Source organism: Tubulanus polymorphus, chromosome 4 (genome assembly GCF_964204645.1).
Source record: "Tubulanus polymorphus chromosome 4, tnTubPoly1.2, whole genome shotgun sequence".
NCBI lineage: Eukaryota > Metazoa > Nemertea > Palaeonemertea > Tubulaniformes > Tubulanidae > Tubulanus > Tubulanus polymorphus.
The window spans coordinates 12529222-12549143 of NC_134028.1; the positions used below are offsets into that span (position 1 = coordinate 12529222).

General features: G+C 36.6%; 1 protein-coding gene across 1 annotated transcript in view; it reads right to left on the reverse strand.

The window, feature by feature from the left end:
• Positions 1 to 19922, reverse strand: part of LOC141903569 (uncharacterized) — a 122134-nt gene that overhangs the window by 10914 nt on the left and 91298 nt on the right. The window contains exon 16 of the mRNA XM_074791747.1: positions 16387 to 16491. Within this exon, the coding sequence (XP_074647848.1) occupies positions 16387 to 16491 (105 nt within the window). The remainder of the gene's footprint in view (positions 1 to 16386; positions 16492 to 19922) is intronic.

Below are 19922 nucleotides of genomic sequence, written 5' to 3' on the forward strand. Positions count from 1 at the left end.
ATGAAAAAATGTACAGCGATTTTACATGCATTGTCTCAATGCCAACATGACAAAGGTAAACCAAAAAGCCTAAGACGTCTCCCCTTGATTGAATCAAAAGTTTTTATGTCAATCTGTCTATTGACACGATCTCCGTAAAGCGCTATACATGTAATAACACTCGACTGCATGATGATTCATCATGAATACATGGTAATGGGTTTTCCCGACTGACTCAAATAGACACTGTCCACGTTCATGATGTGACAATTTCATTTATTTCATACACTGTGTACGAAATTTAATGGACAATCTATTTTCCTAAATTGAACAATTCCCAAGATTGACTTCCCCCTTTCCCAATAAAAATGCACTTCTATAAAATTCACTGCTTTTCACGGCCGCCCGGGACCAAACCTGGCAGTTGAATCATTTGCAGTTTCCAAGAAAACTTTAACTAGGCCACACGTGAAATGCGCTTTTCGTATACATGCACAGATCAATACACCACATGACAGCGAGTATTTGTTTTACATGTGTGAAGCATGAATATATTCAACAGGGTATGTGTTCTTCTGAAACCAACAATAACTAAATAACTAAATTAACAAGGAGCGAAATTCTTAATATGGACTTTCCTAAATTGACATGATAGTGTATGTTTAATCCAGCATCAAAATTTAACATTGGTACCCTCTGATTAAGCAGAAGAAATGAAAAGGAGTGAAAACTCTATTGGATAAATGATGGGAGAAAACTGACTTTTTACAAATTGAAAATAAGGACGGAGGAAACACATCTTTGGTTTGAAGTTTTTGGCAGAATTTCAGAGAATCTGTGCTCATGTAATAAAATAAATTGCCCATGGGCAAAGTGTGGTTTACCTTGAAAGCTAGTGGTGGTTTGGAATAAGGGCATTGCTTGAAAAATCTTTTTAAAAGTTTCACAAGTTTAAATTGAATTTTATCTTTCTTAAAGAATTATTTTGTAAGACCAAAGATATACATTTGTTTACGGTCCACGTCCAAAATTTTGTAGGGTACAGATAGGCGCGGCAGGGAAACTATTTTATATTTAAAAAAAAATATGTTTCACAATATGAATAAATATTCAGATAAGGCCATCCCAAAATAATTGTCTGTTTGCTGTAACACCGACTCAACTTTGCAGCAGTCGGTATTTAGTCGGTTTTTTTTTTGCAAAATTTTTGGGCAAAAAAAAACAAATTTTTCACCTTTGGGCTATTTTACATGGAAACAATATCGCAAAAAAATCATCTACGTTGTGCACGGGAAATTTGTCTAATAGCGTAGATTTCAAGAATTATTCTTAAATTATAACTTCGTCCAGAGCATCATCTCTGTGTTAAAAATGAAACAGTACATTGAATATGTGCGCGCTTTTACGTTACCGGCTTTAATATAGTCACTATTAGAATGAAGAGCAGCTTATTTGAACACTGCCAGTTTCCTGGAAAACTTGAACTAGGCCACATGTCAAGGCATGTTTTCACACGATGCACACTTGAATTCAAACATACGTAGCCCATACGTCGGCAGTGGGTCAGTCGGTTGGCCGTTTTTATCAAAAACAAAATCTACTTCAATGAATCCCAGAAAAAAGTTTTCACTCGGTACCTTTGAAGTCGGGTTGGTCGGGTTAAACAGACCATTATTTTGGGATGGCCTAAAATTCATATGATGTCACGTATCAGAGGGTGGCTGAATATTGGGTCTTGACAACCTTTTCCAATGTTGGCTGCGGAAGCTAAGATAGCGGTACAAAAGAAATCGGCTATTAGATGGTTTAAAATCCTGGAATTTACCACTACAATATTCAGACCTCGACAGACCTTATAGTTTGCTGCTTAGTATTTTCAGGTCACAAGAAATTACAATTTATTACAAATTCTATCGAACAGAAAACACAGCGCTCATCTTCTGCTACGATTATTCAGCCTATTTTCATGTCAAACGTGCATGCGTTACAGCATCACCCATAGTAGTGTACTGTACGAGCTTGTGTGAGTTGTGTGGGACTCCGCGCACACGTGGAGGCCTCGCGTAAGTGAATATTCGCTTACACCTCAATGTCAATCAAAACAATCACCGGGTATTAAAATGAAACAATACCTGTGTGAAATAATTACATCCTCACCAGCAATGAGCATTTGAAATTCGTACGAATACGGCACCTAGTCCAATGAAACCCATCCAATCCCATAATAATCCCATATGAATCCCATAATTATTTTAGTAGCGCCGGAATTTCCCGTACATCCCAAAAACAGCCAATCCCATCCGGTCGTAGAGACGACGCCCCCCAATCGAGGTCATTGCAATTTTATACGCGAGAGCTCAGAATTTTCCCGCCAAAAACAGTTTTTCGTAGAATTTTAATTCAGTTGACCAAGTCATCGACGGAGGTTCCCCATGTCTTCAATCGCATCGATTATATGTCCTTTAAGCCGAGAACCAATGAAACAAATGCTCACACAAAAAAACGTAACGCGATTTTGCATGAATTCGTATCACATCATATCGCTGACAAAGGTAAACAAAAAAGCCTAAGATGTCCACCATTGATTGAATCAAGAATTTTTTTGAAAATTTGTCTATTGACAAAATCTCCGTGAAGCACTTTGGCAGATTTCACAATAATGGGTACCAACGAAGTCAAAATTTTTGATGGAGGGATTCTTTTCTTCAGGGTCAGCAAATAAAAACTTGTTTCATGAATATGTGTCATAAATCTCCTCTAATATTTGAAACTTAACAGGTTTGTACGGATATCAATCAAACCAGGTAATATTTTATTTTGAAAAAGTTTTTGACTGCGCTGATCTACTGATCTTCGACGACCGATTAGAAATGGGGCTTTCCACAAAATAACAAATTTCCCTTCCATTCATCAAAGATACATTTCTTTTCTTAACATCCTAATCTCACAACACAATGCATTAAATTGAGTATAGAATCACTTTAATCTGAAATAAACGAAAGTTAACAAGCAATATTTGAACGTAACGCACCGCCGTCAAATATCTGTATGTTGAATGATTGGGTACTACAGCGCGCGTGTATCAGCCAGCTATAATGCTGGTACACTAGATCGATAAACAGTTCACATGCTTGCTTTTAGTGGTGAACTGTGAGGCTCCCTAGGAGAACACTGTCAAGCAAAAGCACGCGTAAACTTTTCCGAGCGTAACGAATTTTTTGTGAAGTCAAACACTATTACCTTCAACTACATCGATTTACTGATAAGTCATATATTGTTGTGCCATATATTGTTGCGCAACGTCATTTGCCCTTTTGATTGACCCTCCAGGAATATGACAGCACGAGCAACATTTAAAGGCCGAGGAGCAGTATAAAAGCCCAATCAATGTCAAAGATGGCAGTACCCATGAAGCCATAGTGCAGTGGAGAGCACCAACGGTTGAAACTGGAATTCTCCTATTTTCTCTGTCAGTTATCCGATTTGGATCCTCCTTTTTGTCAGACATATGTATTAATGTGTAATATATTCATTTCTGCAGTCAAAAATGTGTTTTAGGCCCTCCTCTTCGAGAAATAAAGCTTTTTAGTTAGCATTTCCTTCAAAATTTGAATCTTTGAATGACATAGAGTGAGGAGTTATCCAGTGAATTAGTGTAGCTCAGAGAGCACAGTAACAGTAATATGATACCTATATTCATCAGTATACATAAACAAAACATAGCCTCATTCATAGTACAAAAATTTGGCAACATCAAAACTTTTTTTATGGTCAATGGATCAGTCTGAAATTTCGTACACTTGCTAAGCTATCTACCATCAAAATTGGATAAAAATTAATGATTTTCAAAACATTTGAGGTGTCTCTAAAATCGTTAATCTTGGCCCTATCTCTACAAAAATTCATCACTAGCATCATATTTTTATTCCCACTATGACTAGATTAGTTGAAATTAGTTTAGAACTTGATATGAAAACTTTTATAAAACTGTGTGTGACCAGCAGTTAATGTTGTGAGCCATCGTCGCTCACTCTAAACATTATAAACAAGATACTGTAGTAAGTGGGACGGCCGATCTCAAGTGTTTGCCACCCGGTTAACTAGCATCCATACTCCTCGGCCTTTAAACAACAGTTACAGATACGTTGCCGGAAAATTTGATTTTTATGACCAAAGTCAAATTATGATTACGTTCGATTGGCTTTATACACACTGGATCTATCTTGCGATATTTTACAATTATGCAGGTTTTGATTGATTTTTATGGTAAATTGATAAATAATGACATCTTTCCTTCCATCATTCGTGTTTCGTAAGTGATTATCAGGTAAGGGGAACTAAATTACGTGTGGAGTACCTGATCAGGAGGAAATTAAACAGTGTATTGAACGTAACAGCGTAACCATTCAGGAGCCTCATTGATTGACTGAGCACTGGCTGACTGCCAGGAATATCACATGTTGCACACACAGCACAGTGTATACGAATCTAGGATACTGGCGCTTCAAGTCACTGGTTTTATATGAGCGCCGGCCGCAGTTTGTTAACGAACGTAATACTTTTTTGTTGACTTTTTGTTACGTTCATATACGAGCAGTCCAAAGTTTGCAAGTAGATATTGGTACCAACAACCGTAAAATTTGCCATGTACATGTTGTATTCAAACACAACTGCATGACAATTCATCATGCATATACCTGGTAGTGGGTTTTCCCCTGTGACTCAAAATAGACACTTAGTCTCAACATTTATGGTGTGACAATTCCATTCATTTCATACAGTGTGTACGAAGTTTGTTAGACACTTTCTTTTTTGCAAATTGAAAAATTTCCAAGATTCACTTCCCCCTTTCACAATTTCTGCCCTTCTATAAAATGCACTGCTTTCACGGCCTGCTGCGATGAACCCTGGCAGTTAGTTGAATCATATGCAAACGAGAGGCGCTCTTTTCATATACAAACACAGATCAATACACCACATAGCAGTGAGTGTATGTACCGCGGATGTGTGTGAAGCATGAATATACAAAATAGGGCATGTGTTCTTCCGAAACGAAATGTAGTTTAACAACAAATAAATAACTAAATTAATAAATAAGCAATGGATTCAATAGGGTTAGAAGTTCAATAGGGTTAGAGATTTAATTACTGCATTGAATGTTTTGAAAGTTCCGAAGAAAAATTAAGGTTCGTTCAGAAGTTATTTTGCACCAAAGGAAGAAATTTTCATATGCAATAGCAAAATGGACTTCACTGAAGCGAAAGTCCATAATTAATAAGCAATGGATTCCGATAAAATTCAGTACTGTTAGAGATTTAATCACTACATTGAATGTTTTGAAAGTTCCAAAAGAGAAACTAAGCCTTGTTTGGAAGCTATTTTGCACCAAAGGAAGTAAGTTTCATATGAGATTCTGAAAATAAACTGTCGCATTTCATCATCATCATTATTTTGTTCATTTCAAATTATTGAAAGACTAGAATGTCGCTGAAACGCCTGAGTGTATGTCGACCTATTTATGAAGGCAAGAAATGAAAAATACAAAACGGCTTCTGGCGACCTTGACCTTCTACCTATACAAGAAATCTAATCAGTCACTCACGGTCTCTAGGGTAACCCGTCCATAAAATTTCACTAAGTTATCTTATACCGTTTATTAATTTAGAGCCTGGAAATGGAAAATACAAAACAGCTCCCAGTGACCTTTACCTTTAACCCATTAGCACTCAGGAATTGCAGTATGCAGTGTCAATAAATCTTCAGAAAATTCAAGGTAAAATCAAAGTTCGGTCACGATACCCAATAGCTCATTTGCTATTTATTTCCATGCATTACAAGTTAGTGTTATTTTGTAGTAAATAGTCAAGGCTTTCATATGATGAAAGATTTGATGAAGTGGGCCACCAAAATCGTGTCCTTTTGGCCCCCTGAAATTCATCCAAACTTACTTGGATCTGAAGTGACCGCTCAGATGTGTCATGTTCAAACTGGTGTGTAGTTTATCATAAGCTATTGGGTTCGAATCCCACTATACCAGTTTTTGCGCAGCATACAAAAAAGGTGCCAGGGCGGATTCGGGCGGCTTGAGGAGAAATAGGCAGGGCGGATACGGGCGGCTTGAGTGCTAATGGGTTAACCTACAGAACCCGAAAAGTAATCACTTACTCAAGGTCTCTAGGATAACCCATCCAAAAAATGTCACCAATTTATCTTAAACCGTCTGTGAGATAGAGCCCGGAATTGAAAAATAACAGCTTCTAGATACCTTGTCCTTTGACCAACAGGACCTGAAATCTAATCAGTTACCCACGGTCCCTAGGATAACCCATCCATAGAATTTCAGTTATCTTAAACCATTTATGAGTTAGAGCCCGGAAATGAAATTTACAAAATGGCTTCCCGTAACCTTGAGCTAAGACCTACAGGGCCCAAAATCTAATCAGTTACTAACCTCATATAGTACAATACAACTGTTGAATTTGAAGATAAAGGACCAATGGTCCAGTGGCTCGCCAAACTGGTGTGAAGTAAAAATCTATCACGTAGGCTACCGGTATGCAAAAAAATCATTTCATTGAAAATAAAAAAAGAAAAAAAATATATATAAAAAAGGACTCAATTTTGATCAGTGTGAACTTATAATGATAACTGACTTTTAACGAGAATGAAATCTTCCCAAAAATTGATCATGGGCCTTTTGTCTGAACTAATGTTCATAATTGCAATACATCCCTTGAATGATATAAAACAACTAAAACTATGAGTGACCATATAAGATACGGTACAAACTTGGTGAGAGCCTGGGTTTCATCAGAGGTTTTTCATTTTTATCATACGGACCAATCAGGACAGCAGCTCCCAAGTTCTTCAAATTTGAGGCCAGTCAGTCGGTTACTGACAAAACAGTTCATCGACTGACATGATTTTTAATAATTCCACGATAGGATTGCTTTATGTGGCTTTCATCTTCACTCAGACAAATCGTTGTTACGCGCGACCTATACCGTGGCGTGCGTACTCTATAACTGACACATACACGCAGTGAACACGAGAGTGTAAGGCTATATTGCCTACGCGACTGTACACGAACGCTCCACTGTGTTGGAAACTGGTGTATTTCATATAGATATATATGTTGATTTATTATATTTCTTTAGAGCTATTTCTATAATGTATTCAACATTCAGTAGTGTGATTGTACTGTGTTTGAAGCGTATTAAATCCTGCAATTCATCATTTTGTTACGCGAACTTAAACATTTTTCGCGCTTATGACCAGCACGGTATTTAAACCTGTGAATTCTTGGCTAGGCGTCAGTCTGGTTCTATATACCCCTTGTACGGCACAGTTATTGTAAGTATTTATATCAATTTAGATTTGCTGGATTTCAAACTAAAGTTTGGCCTTTTGAATGTTATTTGTCTAAATCTTGTATTTTTTGTACCTTTGTAGCAAACCTCACTCACTCACTCCCTTAGTCGTTCTGTCATTGTAAATAAATGAGCGTATTGGAACTGTGAATTTTTGTCGTTGTTTGTTGAGGATTTAGGACCAGGCTGAACACACTGTGCACCAGTTAACAAACTAATACAGATAATCAGGCTCCAAAACGGATCACTAATCAAATAACTTCAATTAATAATGATAAAATAAGTATTACAGTAGTGTCAATATCAGACTCATGTCTAAAAATTCGAATCTATCAGTGAATCAGCCGTGTGGCGAACACGGAAGTAAATTTCCACATTTTGAAACCACATTTTCATCAGATATCTTGATGCAACGTTACCCTACGCACGGGATATCAAAACTAGATGAACCATTGAACACATCGCACACAATAAAACGTTATATCATACGCCTTGAATATCAGTATTCGCGCTAGAAATGATGAATATCAACCTATTCAATCGTGCCACCATTTTGTTTGTAAAATAACGTGCACCAGCTGATCCACCTCGTTCAATGTTATGACATCATGACGGAAGTCAAAACCGGGTCAACACAAATTTTATAGAACCAAGATTTTGAGGGGTTTCGTCTTTGAAAGCCCATAACTACCGAACCAAGCGTCAGATCTTGGTGATATAAAGTTCTTCCGACACAAATAGCATTGAATTTTCACATGTGTTATTTTGGACATTCAAAGATGCTGCATAAAAAAACGTGCTCAAATAAATCGAATTTTTGAATCTTTTTGGTAAATTTCTCAAAAAATATGAAACCCACGGCTTTCAACTTTGTGCACCATAAAGAAAAACCAATTACGATATATATTTTTGATTAATCCGTTCAATTCGCCCATAAGTAGTGAAATTACAGGCTAATGAAATTGCGTTTGAGTGTGCTAAAAATAGCTTCGAGCGTAGTGTATTAAGCATACGAATGATTATCGATCGGCAAGACTGTTGACATAGGCTCTGTCAAAGGGTTTAGGTGCTAGGGCACAGAAACCACTACGGACCATTGCGAAGTGAATACAGTATGCCCCCACAACGCGATAAAATCACAATGGACTGTTAATTGTTGGCTATACTATGTTGATGATATCAGCCCTTGGGTCCGATATGACAAAGATTTTTGCCTATTCTTATTTGTTTATTTACTAAATGTTTAGTCTCATTTCATATATTTAACAAGCAGTCTCCCTATTCAACTTTACTATTATATTTCTTTTATTTCCAAAACATAGTAGGGGAGATTACAACAAAGCCCTTTCTACTTCGACATTATTCAGACATGCCAGATTTAAAAAATCTACCTCAGGGACATATTCAAATTTCTTCAGGGACATTATTAGAACTGTCAGGGACAAAAATATCCAGCCACATTTTCAAGGACATTTACAAGGAGGATCTCAGGGAAAAAACCTACTAAATTTTACAGTGAAACAATGTCATGATGATCCGAGATATTAGAATATAGGCCTGTTGTTTTTTAAACACAACTTGAATTCCGTTTCATAATTAGCTGCTTTGCTTTGATTGACGTGATGCCAGATTGCCCCTAGCTGCTCTACGAGCAATTATCCAAAAAAGCTGTGTCTTTATGAGCTGAAAATTACTTATGTTGGGCAATGCAACTTGTTCATTTTGTAATTTGTATCAATTATAAATGAGTTGTTGATACTATTTTACGTCTTCTCGCCTATGTCTGTAGAATTTGGAGGACTCTGAACACCAGGCGGAAATAGTCGATTAGCAATTAGCGTGCGGCAAGTTTGATTGACAGCACTACTGATTGTGTCTATGGGAGGCCGAGCTCTCCTCTTTTATCGTGCGCGAATGCATTTTGTCTCATTTTGTTGAACGAATGACAGCTTATTGGCACACTGCCAGTTTCCTGGAAAACATAAACTAGGCCACACTCAAGGCACGTTTTCACATGATGCACACTTGATTTCAAACATAGGCCTATGTAGCTCATACACACAGTCTCTCGTGTGGGGTGTGGCATTGCTGTGGCAACTCAGTTGGATCGATTATGTTAGCTCAAGCGAGCAAGTGTCGGGACCAATGCAGAATTAATACCTGAATGAGGCAATTCTCTCCGGGATTTTTATGGGCTATTCATAAAATGTTAACTCCCACTGGTAATTTAGGACTAAATGAAATTTCCGTGACAAATTGCGTCTCTCCGGTACAGCGGGATACAAAATTTATAAAACCGGGACTGTCCCGGCGGAACCAGGACGTCAGGGATGTCTAATTATTATATCTTAGGTCTAATTATTGTTTCTTAACTATAATTATCTGCTCATTTGTTTCCTTATTAATTAATGAATTTTTGCTCAGACAGATAACCCACCAATGGATTAAACAATGACCAGTTTGTCACCTGTCAGCTACCAGTCTGTCACATGTCAGACTGTTTGTTCTTATCATAACCAATAATATATAGCATGTGATATTCAGAAGAATTGACATACTCACTCAATTTCGTTAAGTCAGCCTTAGGGTGAACAAATTCAGACACATACCATGTGTGTCCGGAAGCCTTTGTTGTCTATGTCGAGTAAGCAAGTTCCAGAATAAACTTGAAAAAAGTGAACATTGCTATACCAGTTCCAGACCCCAAAATTATAACAAGAGGTCGATGGAGGTTGAGACTTTGTCAAGAAAATCTCAAATTCCAGACAAGAACCCGATGGGCCTTGAAGCATTGGTAGATTACACAGTATCGAGTAGGGCAGCCAACCTGTGAAAAGTGCTATTGGTAATAGATTGAATTTATTTCTGTTACATCTCATTGAAATATGAAACACAATGTTTAAAAAATATTTAAATCAATCAGTACTGGTAATTAATAAAAAGAACCTTAGTAACACCTTCCATATTTCAGTTTGCATCAAACAAATCAAATCATAGAATAGTATAGTATATCAAAGCTAAAATTCATATATAATGGTTGTTCATATTTATATATAGCTTATATTTGTTTAATGTTAAATGTCTCTAATTATCGTTTAAATGTCTCTAATTATCGCAGTAATAATACCAGAAGTAAAAATGCCAGAGGTAAAAACGCCAGGGGTATACAAATGCCAGAGGTAAAAATGCCAGAGGAAATAATGCCAGAAGGATAAATTGATTCAATGATTTTAAGAAACAAGTGCATCAAAACTTAAAAACTATTCATCGAATTGTTGCTTTGATGTAATAAATGAATTACAGCAAACTAACTTGTCGAAAACTTTTGTTTTTTATTATCATACCTGTTATCATAATTCTTCGCTTATTTTTCCTCATATTTCCTTCTGGCATTTCTACCTCTGGAATTTTTACCTATGGTGTGATTTTTACTTCTGGTATTATTACCTGGATTCGTTAATTGTTGTTTGTCTCCCTGTCATGTCATTACTCGTCACCTTTATTTTTCTACCATTTTCCGTGTCTCCACCTGCCTTGTAACTCAATGTATATAAATAGTTTGTGTCTAAAATAAAGTCAGTCCAGTTTTGGTATTCCAAGCTGATAGTTCAGTCGTTACTTTGCTCTCTTCCGGATTTCCGACAGCGACCATTCTTCGAGAATAGGATCAAGAATAACATTGTTTAAATAGGAATAAATTCTGAAAATCAGAAAAAGCTACCATGGACATTGTGTTGATAGGCTACCCGTCATCTCTAATCCTGAAAAAATATTGTCCTAAGGTACGTTCGATTGATAACAAACTACCTTCTTCTTTTCTATCATCAAGTCAATCGATACACAGAAATAATTTTTGCACCATTTTGAATATAAAAGTGTTTTGTATAAAATATATGCAGTGGGGATAACAGACTGTAATTCGTTAGATTATTCCAGACGTACATTTCACGTACAGTTTTATTAGAGGACCGAAGGTCCTGTGCTCTCGACATATTTACATTGTTCATTCTACAACTCTTCTAATTATGCATATCTGTTTGCTTAAGCAACTGCCCTGGGCACTACGGTGAGACTTGACGCCTCGGACAGTGGTAGGCAGGAACAAATGCGTCAGGTCGATTTGTTCTGATATCAACTTTAGAGTGAAATATGGCCAGTTATCTATGTCTATCACTTTCAAAGAATTTTTCATAATAATTGGACCGATAATAATTTTAACAATTTTGAAAATCGTTAAAATTATTGAGTTTATTTCATTCATAATAATTACCCATGGACCAAGAGGTTTATTACATCCTTGTGAAGTGCATAGATGAGATATTTGTCGAAGTTCAAAATACCAGCTAACGATGGAGGGATGCACTTAGTAATATACGAGTAGATTCGTTCGCGGTCAGAAGAATGAACCATGTTAAACTCTATCGGCGTGGTGCGGATCCAAGGACCATACCGCACCAGATTCTTCAAAGAGTAAGATCGATTCCATCGCGACATCGTGTATACAAACTGCTGCAGCCGGGAATCAAACGTCACAACGAGATGCATTCACAATGCTCATTCTCCCCACACGATGCCCATTCAAAGACGGGACCGCTACGGAGTAACCGCGTCATTGCAAAGAATGACAATGACTTATATCCCAAACAATACTAGTTCGCCTGTTCGGTGTTTTTTCTATTATTTTCTATACGCAAAGTATTGCGTAAAATTCATCCGAATATTCATGTGCACGTTTTATTCACCACTGGTGCACCAAAAATCAATTTTAGAATGCAAAATATTTTCAAATTAATGTTTCTATTTTCATACAATATAGATTTAGAATACAAGTTTGGCAAGGAAAATGTGTTACTAAACAGTCTATCGACGGGAGTCCGTAGCAGGTGTGCGTAGCTCTGATTGGTTGTTGCAATGCATTGGTAGACCCCGTTAATGAGGAATCCCACAGAATCCAATTGTTGCTACGCAATATGTACGCAGTAAATGAACAAAAGCATGCCACACTGCCTTACAACTCGGCGTTAATTTCGGTCTTACTGTAAAAATTTAAGGCTTTCAAGGATATTGTCTATCTAAAAATCTTCTTAATATTATTGTGAGCAACTTCTATCACCATTTAACCCAATATAATGTGAAACAATCTTGAACACAAAGTTGCCAGATCTATTTTTCAGCGTATTTAGCCCTATTAATCCGATCTTTCGTAAATTCAATGACTGTAAAAATGGTGTGCTTTGGTTCGCGGTAAACATACATGACACGATGCTGACACGCTCGTAATAGCTCTCTCATTCCTTTAGAGCTAAAAATCTATCTAATAAATCTAAGTTCATTGTTCTTAATCTAATCTAATAGTGTGCCATAGCTTTGCTATTCATAAAGCGCACCAAAAGCTTGTTTCCATAAATTTACGTCACTTCAATTACATATTTTACTAAAAACTTTATTTGCCATACCCATTGCATATACACTATTCCGCACATACAAGCAAATGGTGGTACAACACTTGTGGAAATGTGTGACAACAATGATGTCAGTGTAAGTGGGTTTTTCACGGCAAACCTGCACGTGCTGTCTGAAAACCTTACAAGTCACAGCTTAAGTTATCAAGTATAATCCTTTTGAATTTCTTTCTTGAACTCCAAATCTTTTTGTTTAAAACTGGTTATTGCTACTCTCCAGTTATATAACAGAATTAAAACTTATGCCCAAAGATTTAAAAACTTACCGGCTGTATTTCAGAATTAAAACTTATGCCTAAAGACTTAAAAAGTGGCAACACTGATGGCATAGTACAAAAAAAGAAACGAAATTCTTAATATGGACTTTCTTAAATTATTATGAGTGTATGTTTAACCAGCATCAAAATTAAACATAAGTACTCTAGATTAGAAACTAAAAGCAGAACAAATAAAAAAAAGTGAAAACTATTGGATTGAATTCAAATGATGGGAGAAGACTGACTTTTTACAGATAATTTGATCAAAAATCAAAAATAAGGACAGAAAATATCAAATAAATTGCCCATGGGCAAAGTGTGGTTTACCTTGAAAGCTAGAGGTTGTTTGGAGTAAGGGCATTGCTTGAAAAATCTTTTTAATTCGTGACTTCAAAGATCCACAAGTTTATATTGTATTTTATCTTTCTTAAAGAATTATTTTGTAGTAAAATAAGACCAAAGATATACATTTGGTTACGGTCCAAGTCCAAAAGTTTGTAGGGTACAGGTAGGCGTGGTAGGGAAATTATTTTAAATTTTCCAAAAAAATATGTTTCACAATATGAAAAAAATATTCAAATAAGGCCTATCCCAAAATAATTGTCTGTTTGCCGTAAACACCGACTCAACATTTCAGGATGAGTCGGTAGGTAAGAAAAAAAATCATCTACGTTGTGCACGGGAAATTTGTCTAATAGCGTAGATTTCGAGAATTATTCTAAAATTATAACTTCGTCCAGAGCGTCATCTCTGTGTTAAAAATGAAACAGTACATCGAATATGTGCGCGGATTTATGTTAACAGCTTTGATATAGTCACTAGGAGAATGAATGGCAGCTTATTGGAACACTGCCAGTTTCCTGGAAAACTTAAATTAGGCCACATTGAGATGGCTTGTTTTCACACGATGCACACTTGAATTCAAACATATATAATACCTAGCTCATACGTAGGCAGTGGGTCGGTCGGCCGTTTATATCAAAAATAAAATTTATTTCAATGAATCCCAGAAAAAAAGTTTTCACTCGGTACCTTTGAAGTCGGGTCGGTCGGGTTACGGCAAACAGACCATTAATATGGGATGGCCTAAAATTCATATGATGTATCAGAGGGTGGCTGAATATTGGGTCATGGTAACCTCTTCCAATGTTGGCCGCAGAAGTTAAAATACCGGTACAGAAGAAATCGGTTATTAGATCGTTTTAAATCCTGGAATTTACGACTACAATATTCAGACCTCGACCTTTACTTTTAGTTTGCTGCTTAATATTTTCAGTTCACAAGAAATATAATTTATTACAAATTCTATCAAACAGAAAACACAGCGCTCATCTTCTGCTACGAATATTCAGCCTATTTTCATGTCAAGCGCGCACGCGTTACAACATCACCTTGAGTAATGTATAGTGTATAGTACTGTACGAGCTTGTGTGTGTGTCGTGTAGCACTCTGCACGCACAGGTGGAGGCCTCGTGTAAGTGAATGTTCGCTTACACTTCAATGTCAATCAAAACAATCACCGGGTATTAAAATGAAACAATACCTATGGCGGATGTGTGAAATAATTACATCCTCACCAGCAATGAGCATATAAAATTCGTACGTATACGGCACCTAGTCCAATGAAACGTACGCCATTCTATGGCTTTCCCATAATCATTTTAGTAGCGCCGGAATTCTCCGTATATCCCAAAAACAGCCAATCCCAATTACCAATTTAATATGTAATACAGAGTTATTCTACTATACAACGTCCCCTAGTGACCATATGCAAAACCCAATAGCCTTGAAACTCACCACAATCATAGAACATGTCCTGAACTACAAGTTTGCAATTGATCATGGTAACAAAATATGCCTAGGTACTCATCTAATAAGGATATACTAAGTTATTCTAATATTCAACGCCCTCTGAACATATAGATTAACTAATGTGCTTAAAACTCACCACAATCATAGACGATGTCATGAACTACTACTTTGCAATCGATTTCGGTAACAAAATATGCATAGGTACAAATATAACATGGAAATACTAAGTTATTGTATTATTCATCACAAATTACATATATCCATCACAAATAACAATGAGAAATGGCAAACTAGAAGGAAGCTACAGGACTCAGAATTCGGCCCAATATTTGGGCACTATAAAGGTCATAGGACAGCCATCCTGAGTCTGATCAACCCAATTTTTCTTATGCTGATGGGCCCTTGGGGGATTCAAATATATCCAAAAGATCCAGGTAATTGATCAAAGCGTCTTCAAAATTTCCCTCAAAAAGTTCAAAAATGTGTAAAAAGTGCTGATTTTGGCGAACAACAATGGCTGCCAGTCGGCCATCTTGATTCTGACAGGGCCAGTTTTTGGGCTCAAGATGTGTCTAGGGTAGATACACATGTAACCCAAATATCAAGACATTGCATTGAAGCGTCTTCCAAACTTACCAAAATAACTGGATTCCTTCTACGGACGGACGAACGGATGGATGAAAAGTGAACGCAAAAATGTCATTTTTCGAATTATGAATGGAAACGCATAGGTCTACCTATCTTCGGCATGAAGTTCTTGGCAGAATTTTTGAGAATCCGTGCTCCAAGTAATCAAAAAAGCCAAAGATGTCCCCACTTGATTGAATCAAGAAGTTTTCATGAAAATCTGTCTCTTGATATGATCCATCACACACAACTGCAGATGAATTATCATGAATAAACATGGTAGCGGATTTTTCCCACTGACTCAAATAGACACTCGCCACGTTCATGGTGTGAAGATTTCTATACACTGTGTACGAAGTTTGTTCCAATTTCCAAGTTCCCAATTTTACTGCCCTTCTATAGAATTCACTGATTTTCACGTCCACAAACCCTGGCTATTGAATCATTTGCAGTTTCCAAGAAAACTTTAACTAGGCCACGCGCGAGGCGCGCTTTTCATATACATGCACAGATCAATACATCACATAGCAGCGAGTCTGTAATGAGCACGTGTGTGAAGCATGAATATATGTAAAAGGGCACGTGTTCTTCTGAATCGAAATGTAGTTCCATCAACAAATAAATAACTAAATTGATAAATAAGCAACGGATTACGATGAAATTCAATAGGGTTAGAACTTTTATTACTGCATTGAATGTTTAAAAAGTTCTGAAGAGAAACTAAGCCTTGTTTGGAAGTTATTTTGTACCAAAGGAAGAAAGTTTCATATGCGATAACAAAATGGACTTCGATAAAGCGAAAGTTCATAATAAATGATACGTTCTCTAAGCATTATAGGTTTTGAGATCCGAAAATAAAATTTTTACATTCTTACATACCTTGTTCCGATTTCGGTTTTCATGATAGCGTTGAAAAGGATTTCCCGATTTATAGCCATAGTTTTCACTTCTTCTAGGTAAAGATTCCTTACGATTTTTCTTGGTCTATAAATTAAAAGAACCAATCCATTTAGAAGGAAAGAAAAGCTGGTATCACAAGTGAAGAGCTGTGTATAGCATTTTCAATTAGATTACTGATTCCTCTTGCATCCTCAGCTTATCAAAAGGACAAAATCCTGAGGTTAAGACCCCCAAGAATCTTCTCAAATGTAGAATCAAGTGTACTTTTTATTATTGTAAAATAGATTAATTTTTGGCGCCCTCTTAAGACGTTACCAGACATAAATGAGAACCATAAAAACGTTTCAGAAGCCACTACCAATGAGAGATGTTAAACAGTCACATGAAACATGTGCACTGTAGTTTACAACCAGCAGTTGGAATATTATGAGCATATTTCCGATGACTTTATTTGATAATTGATTAGAATACGTACATTGATCATTCTAATGTGAAACTTTATATATCTTCAGTAAATATTTTGAAGACTAAATTTTTAAACCTATTCATCTGTAACCGGCTGGTTGTTGTATCGGCAGGGGAACTAGCATTTACACCAGCGGTACAGGATTCCATCCATCAGGAACAACAAGGCAGTTAAACCTTATATGTACAATCTTTATTGCATCCCGGAATGAGAATGATTATCATAGCTTTACATAGTCTTTATATACAGAATCATGAGTATAATGTGAGAACTAGGTGTCAGACAAGTTGTAGACATCAGGACTCACAAACAAACACCTAGTGACATGTTTGAGAGACATTAATTAATTATCGATGAGCACTGACTATAGCTAATTATTGTGAAAACATATTGAGTAATGTCACATGTTGATTACGACCTTAAAGCACATATTGACACTATAGTCATAAGTTATATTATATTATTATTATTATTATTATTATTATGTAGTAGTAGTAGAGCTATGAAATGTCATGAACTGTTCGATATGACATTGTAGATCTATATGATTACGAAGTATGCAAATTATATCAGGGTGACACATCAATCCGCAAAAAAGTGGTGATCCGCCTCCCCCAGGTGAACAGACAAACTATGGTACAGACGAAATTTATACAATTATATGAAATGGCTGTATTTTAATATGTCAGTTGTACAAATTGAATATATAAAACAACTAGGGGTCCAGGGACACCATGCCCACTTGGGCAGTGGTTTCCAATGCTCAACTATCTAACAATTTCCATATTCGACGCCCCCTGGTAACCATATACAAAAACCAATGACCTTGAAACTCACTACAATCATAGAACATGTCAGCAGCTACGATTTGTAATTGATTGTGATAACAAAATATGCCTCGTTACCAATCTAATATGGAAATACTAAGTATTTCTACTATTCAATGCCCCTGGTGACCATATGCAAAACCCAATGACCTTGAAACTCACCACAATAATAGAACATGTCATAAACTACAACTTTGCAATTGATCATGGGAACAAAATATGCCTAGGTACCTTTCTAATAAGGAAATCATTCTACTATTCAACGCCCCCTGATGACCATATAGAATAACTAATGTCCTTAAAACTCACCACAATCATAGACAATGTCATGAGCTACAACTTTGTAATTGATTGTGGTAACAAAATATGCTTAGGTATCAATATAATGTGGAAAAACTTTTTCCCACCAATGAATGAGTACTGATGATACCAAGATGGCCGCCAATTGCGTCCTAATTGGCCGATCAAAAATTTCTGGCTCAGGTATAAAACATCCCTTTCCAAAGAATACCCTTCACAAATTGCAATGAGAAATGGCAAACCAGTAGGAAGCTACAGGACTCAGAATTTGGGCCAAAATTAACATTTTTGGGCACTAAAAAGGTCATAAACAGCCATCATGAGTCCGATCAACCCAATTTTTCTTATGGTGATGGGCCCTTGGGGTATTCAAATATGTACGAAAGATCAAGGTTATTGATTTAAGCGTCTTCAAAATTTCCCTTAAAAAGTTCAAAAAGTGTAAAAAGTGCTGATTTTTACTAACAACAATGGCTGCCAGTCGGCCATCTTGATTCTGACAGGGCCAGTTTTTGGGCTGAAGATGTGTCTAGGGTAGATACATGTTTAAACCAAATATCAAGACATTACCTTGAAGCGTCTTCAAAACTTCCCAACATGGTGACTAAAGATTGTTGATTGACAGGTGCGCATGTACCGTACTCTTCACTGCTGATTTTGAAAAATGCAGTTTTGAGATGCCCATCTTCTAGGCGATCTCGCATAAAAGGGGTGGGACTGGGGATCACAAAACCTTAACAGGTGTTTTCTTGATTGACATCCAAGCATGCCGTAGTTGTTTGTACCGTACCGGCAATTTGATGATTTTACGACACTTTAAAGATTTAAACGCAATATATTTCAAAAAATTATGAAATTTAGAAATAAGTTCTCCCCCAGGTGTAAAAATAAAGTAGTTTTGGTGTATATTGCAAAAGGTTTTAGTTTGATTCGTTAAGCCATCTTTTCCCGGAAATTGCCGTAAAGTTGGGAAGTATTAAAAAAATTGCTACATCCAGGCATTTTCGTTTATTTCCGGGTTCGCGTAAGCGTTTCACGTTTAAATCAGCTGTTTACCTAAGTTTTAAGTTGTTTTGTCATTTTCTCTGATGAATGAAATGAAATTTGTGATAATTATTTCATTTTGAATAGTTTTGGGGATGATGTTGCCGATAAAGCTAAAGAAATCCCCTGTTTCATTCTGAATGAAGGCCTTGCCCTTAGGCCTACCTCATCATCAATCACACTGAATAAGCAGCTAGATGAACCCCCTGCCTCTGCCCAATAACACTGACATATAAAAACTTAACTGAAATGAAAATGCAATATTTATTTATCAAAAAATAATTCATTTATGTTTTACAAATTAATTATTAGCTACAACTGAAATTGCCAAACTCTTATGAACATCGTTGGACTTGGGCCGCCACAAATTTTCTTTGGCTTTGTTATTGTGGGATTTCTCTCGTTGTGTTAATTTATTGTTTCATGGGGTCTTAGATACACAAACCTACAACACAACTGGACGTATATTCCCACCCATACCTATATATCAGCCGGATTCCTCAACGACGTCAACACCATTATTACAAAAACTTGAATTTTCAATATTCCTGCCCATAAGCAGTAAGGACACATGTCACGTTTGACCTACACGTCACAGCAGACTAATATTATGTATTACCCCCAGAACCCCTCAACACAGGCAAAACCATCCAGTATTAGATTTTTGCAATCTCTTCTCCAATTGTTTACCTACACAATATTCCATTTTTCACTGGCAGATGCTGAAGACAAAAATCTGATAAATTCCTATTTACACCAAACCACTACATTTATATTAAAGAGGTATTCACAATATGTAGCCCATAGAATGGTCACCTTACAACAAAGTTCTAAGACCACATGCGTTCCAATGTTCCCACCAGCGGGTGCTGCAAACA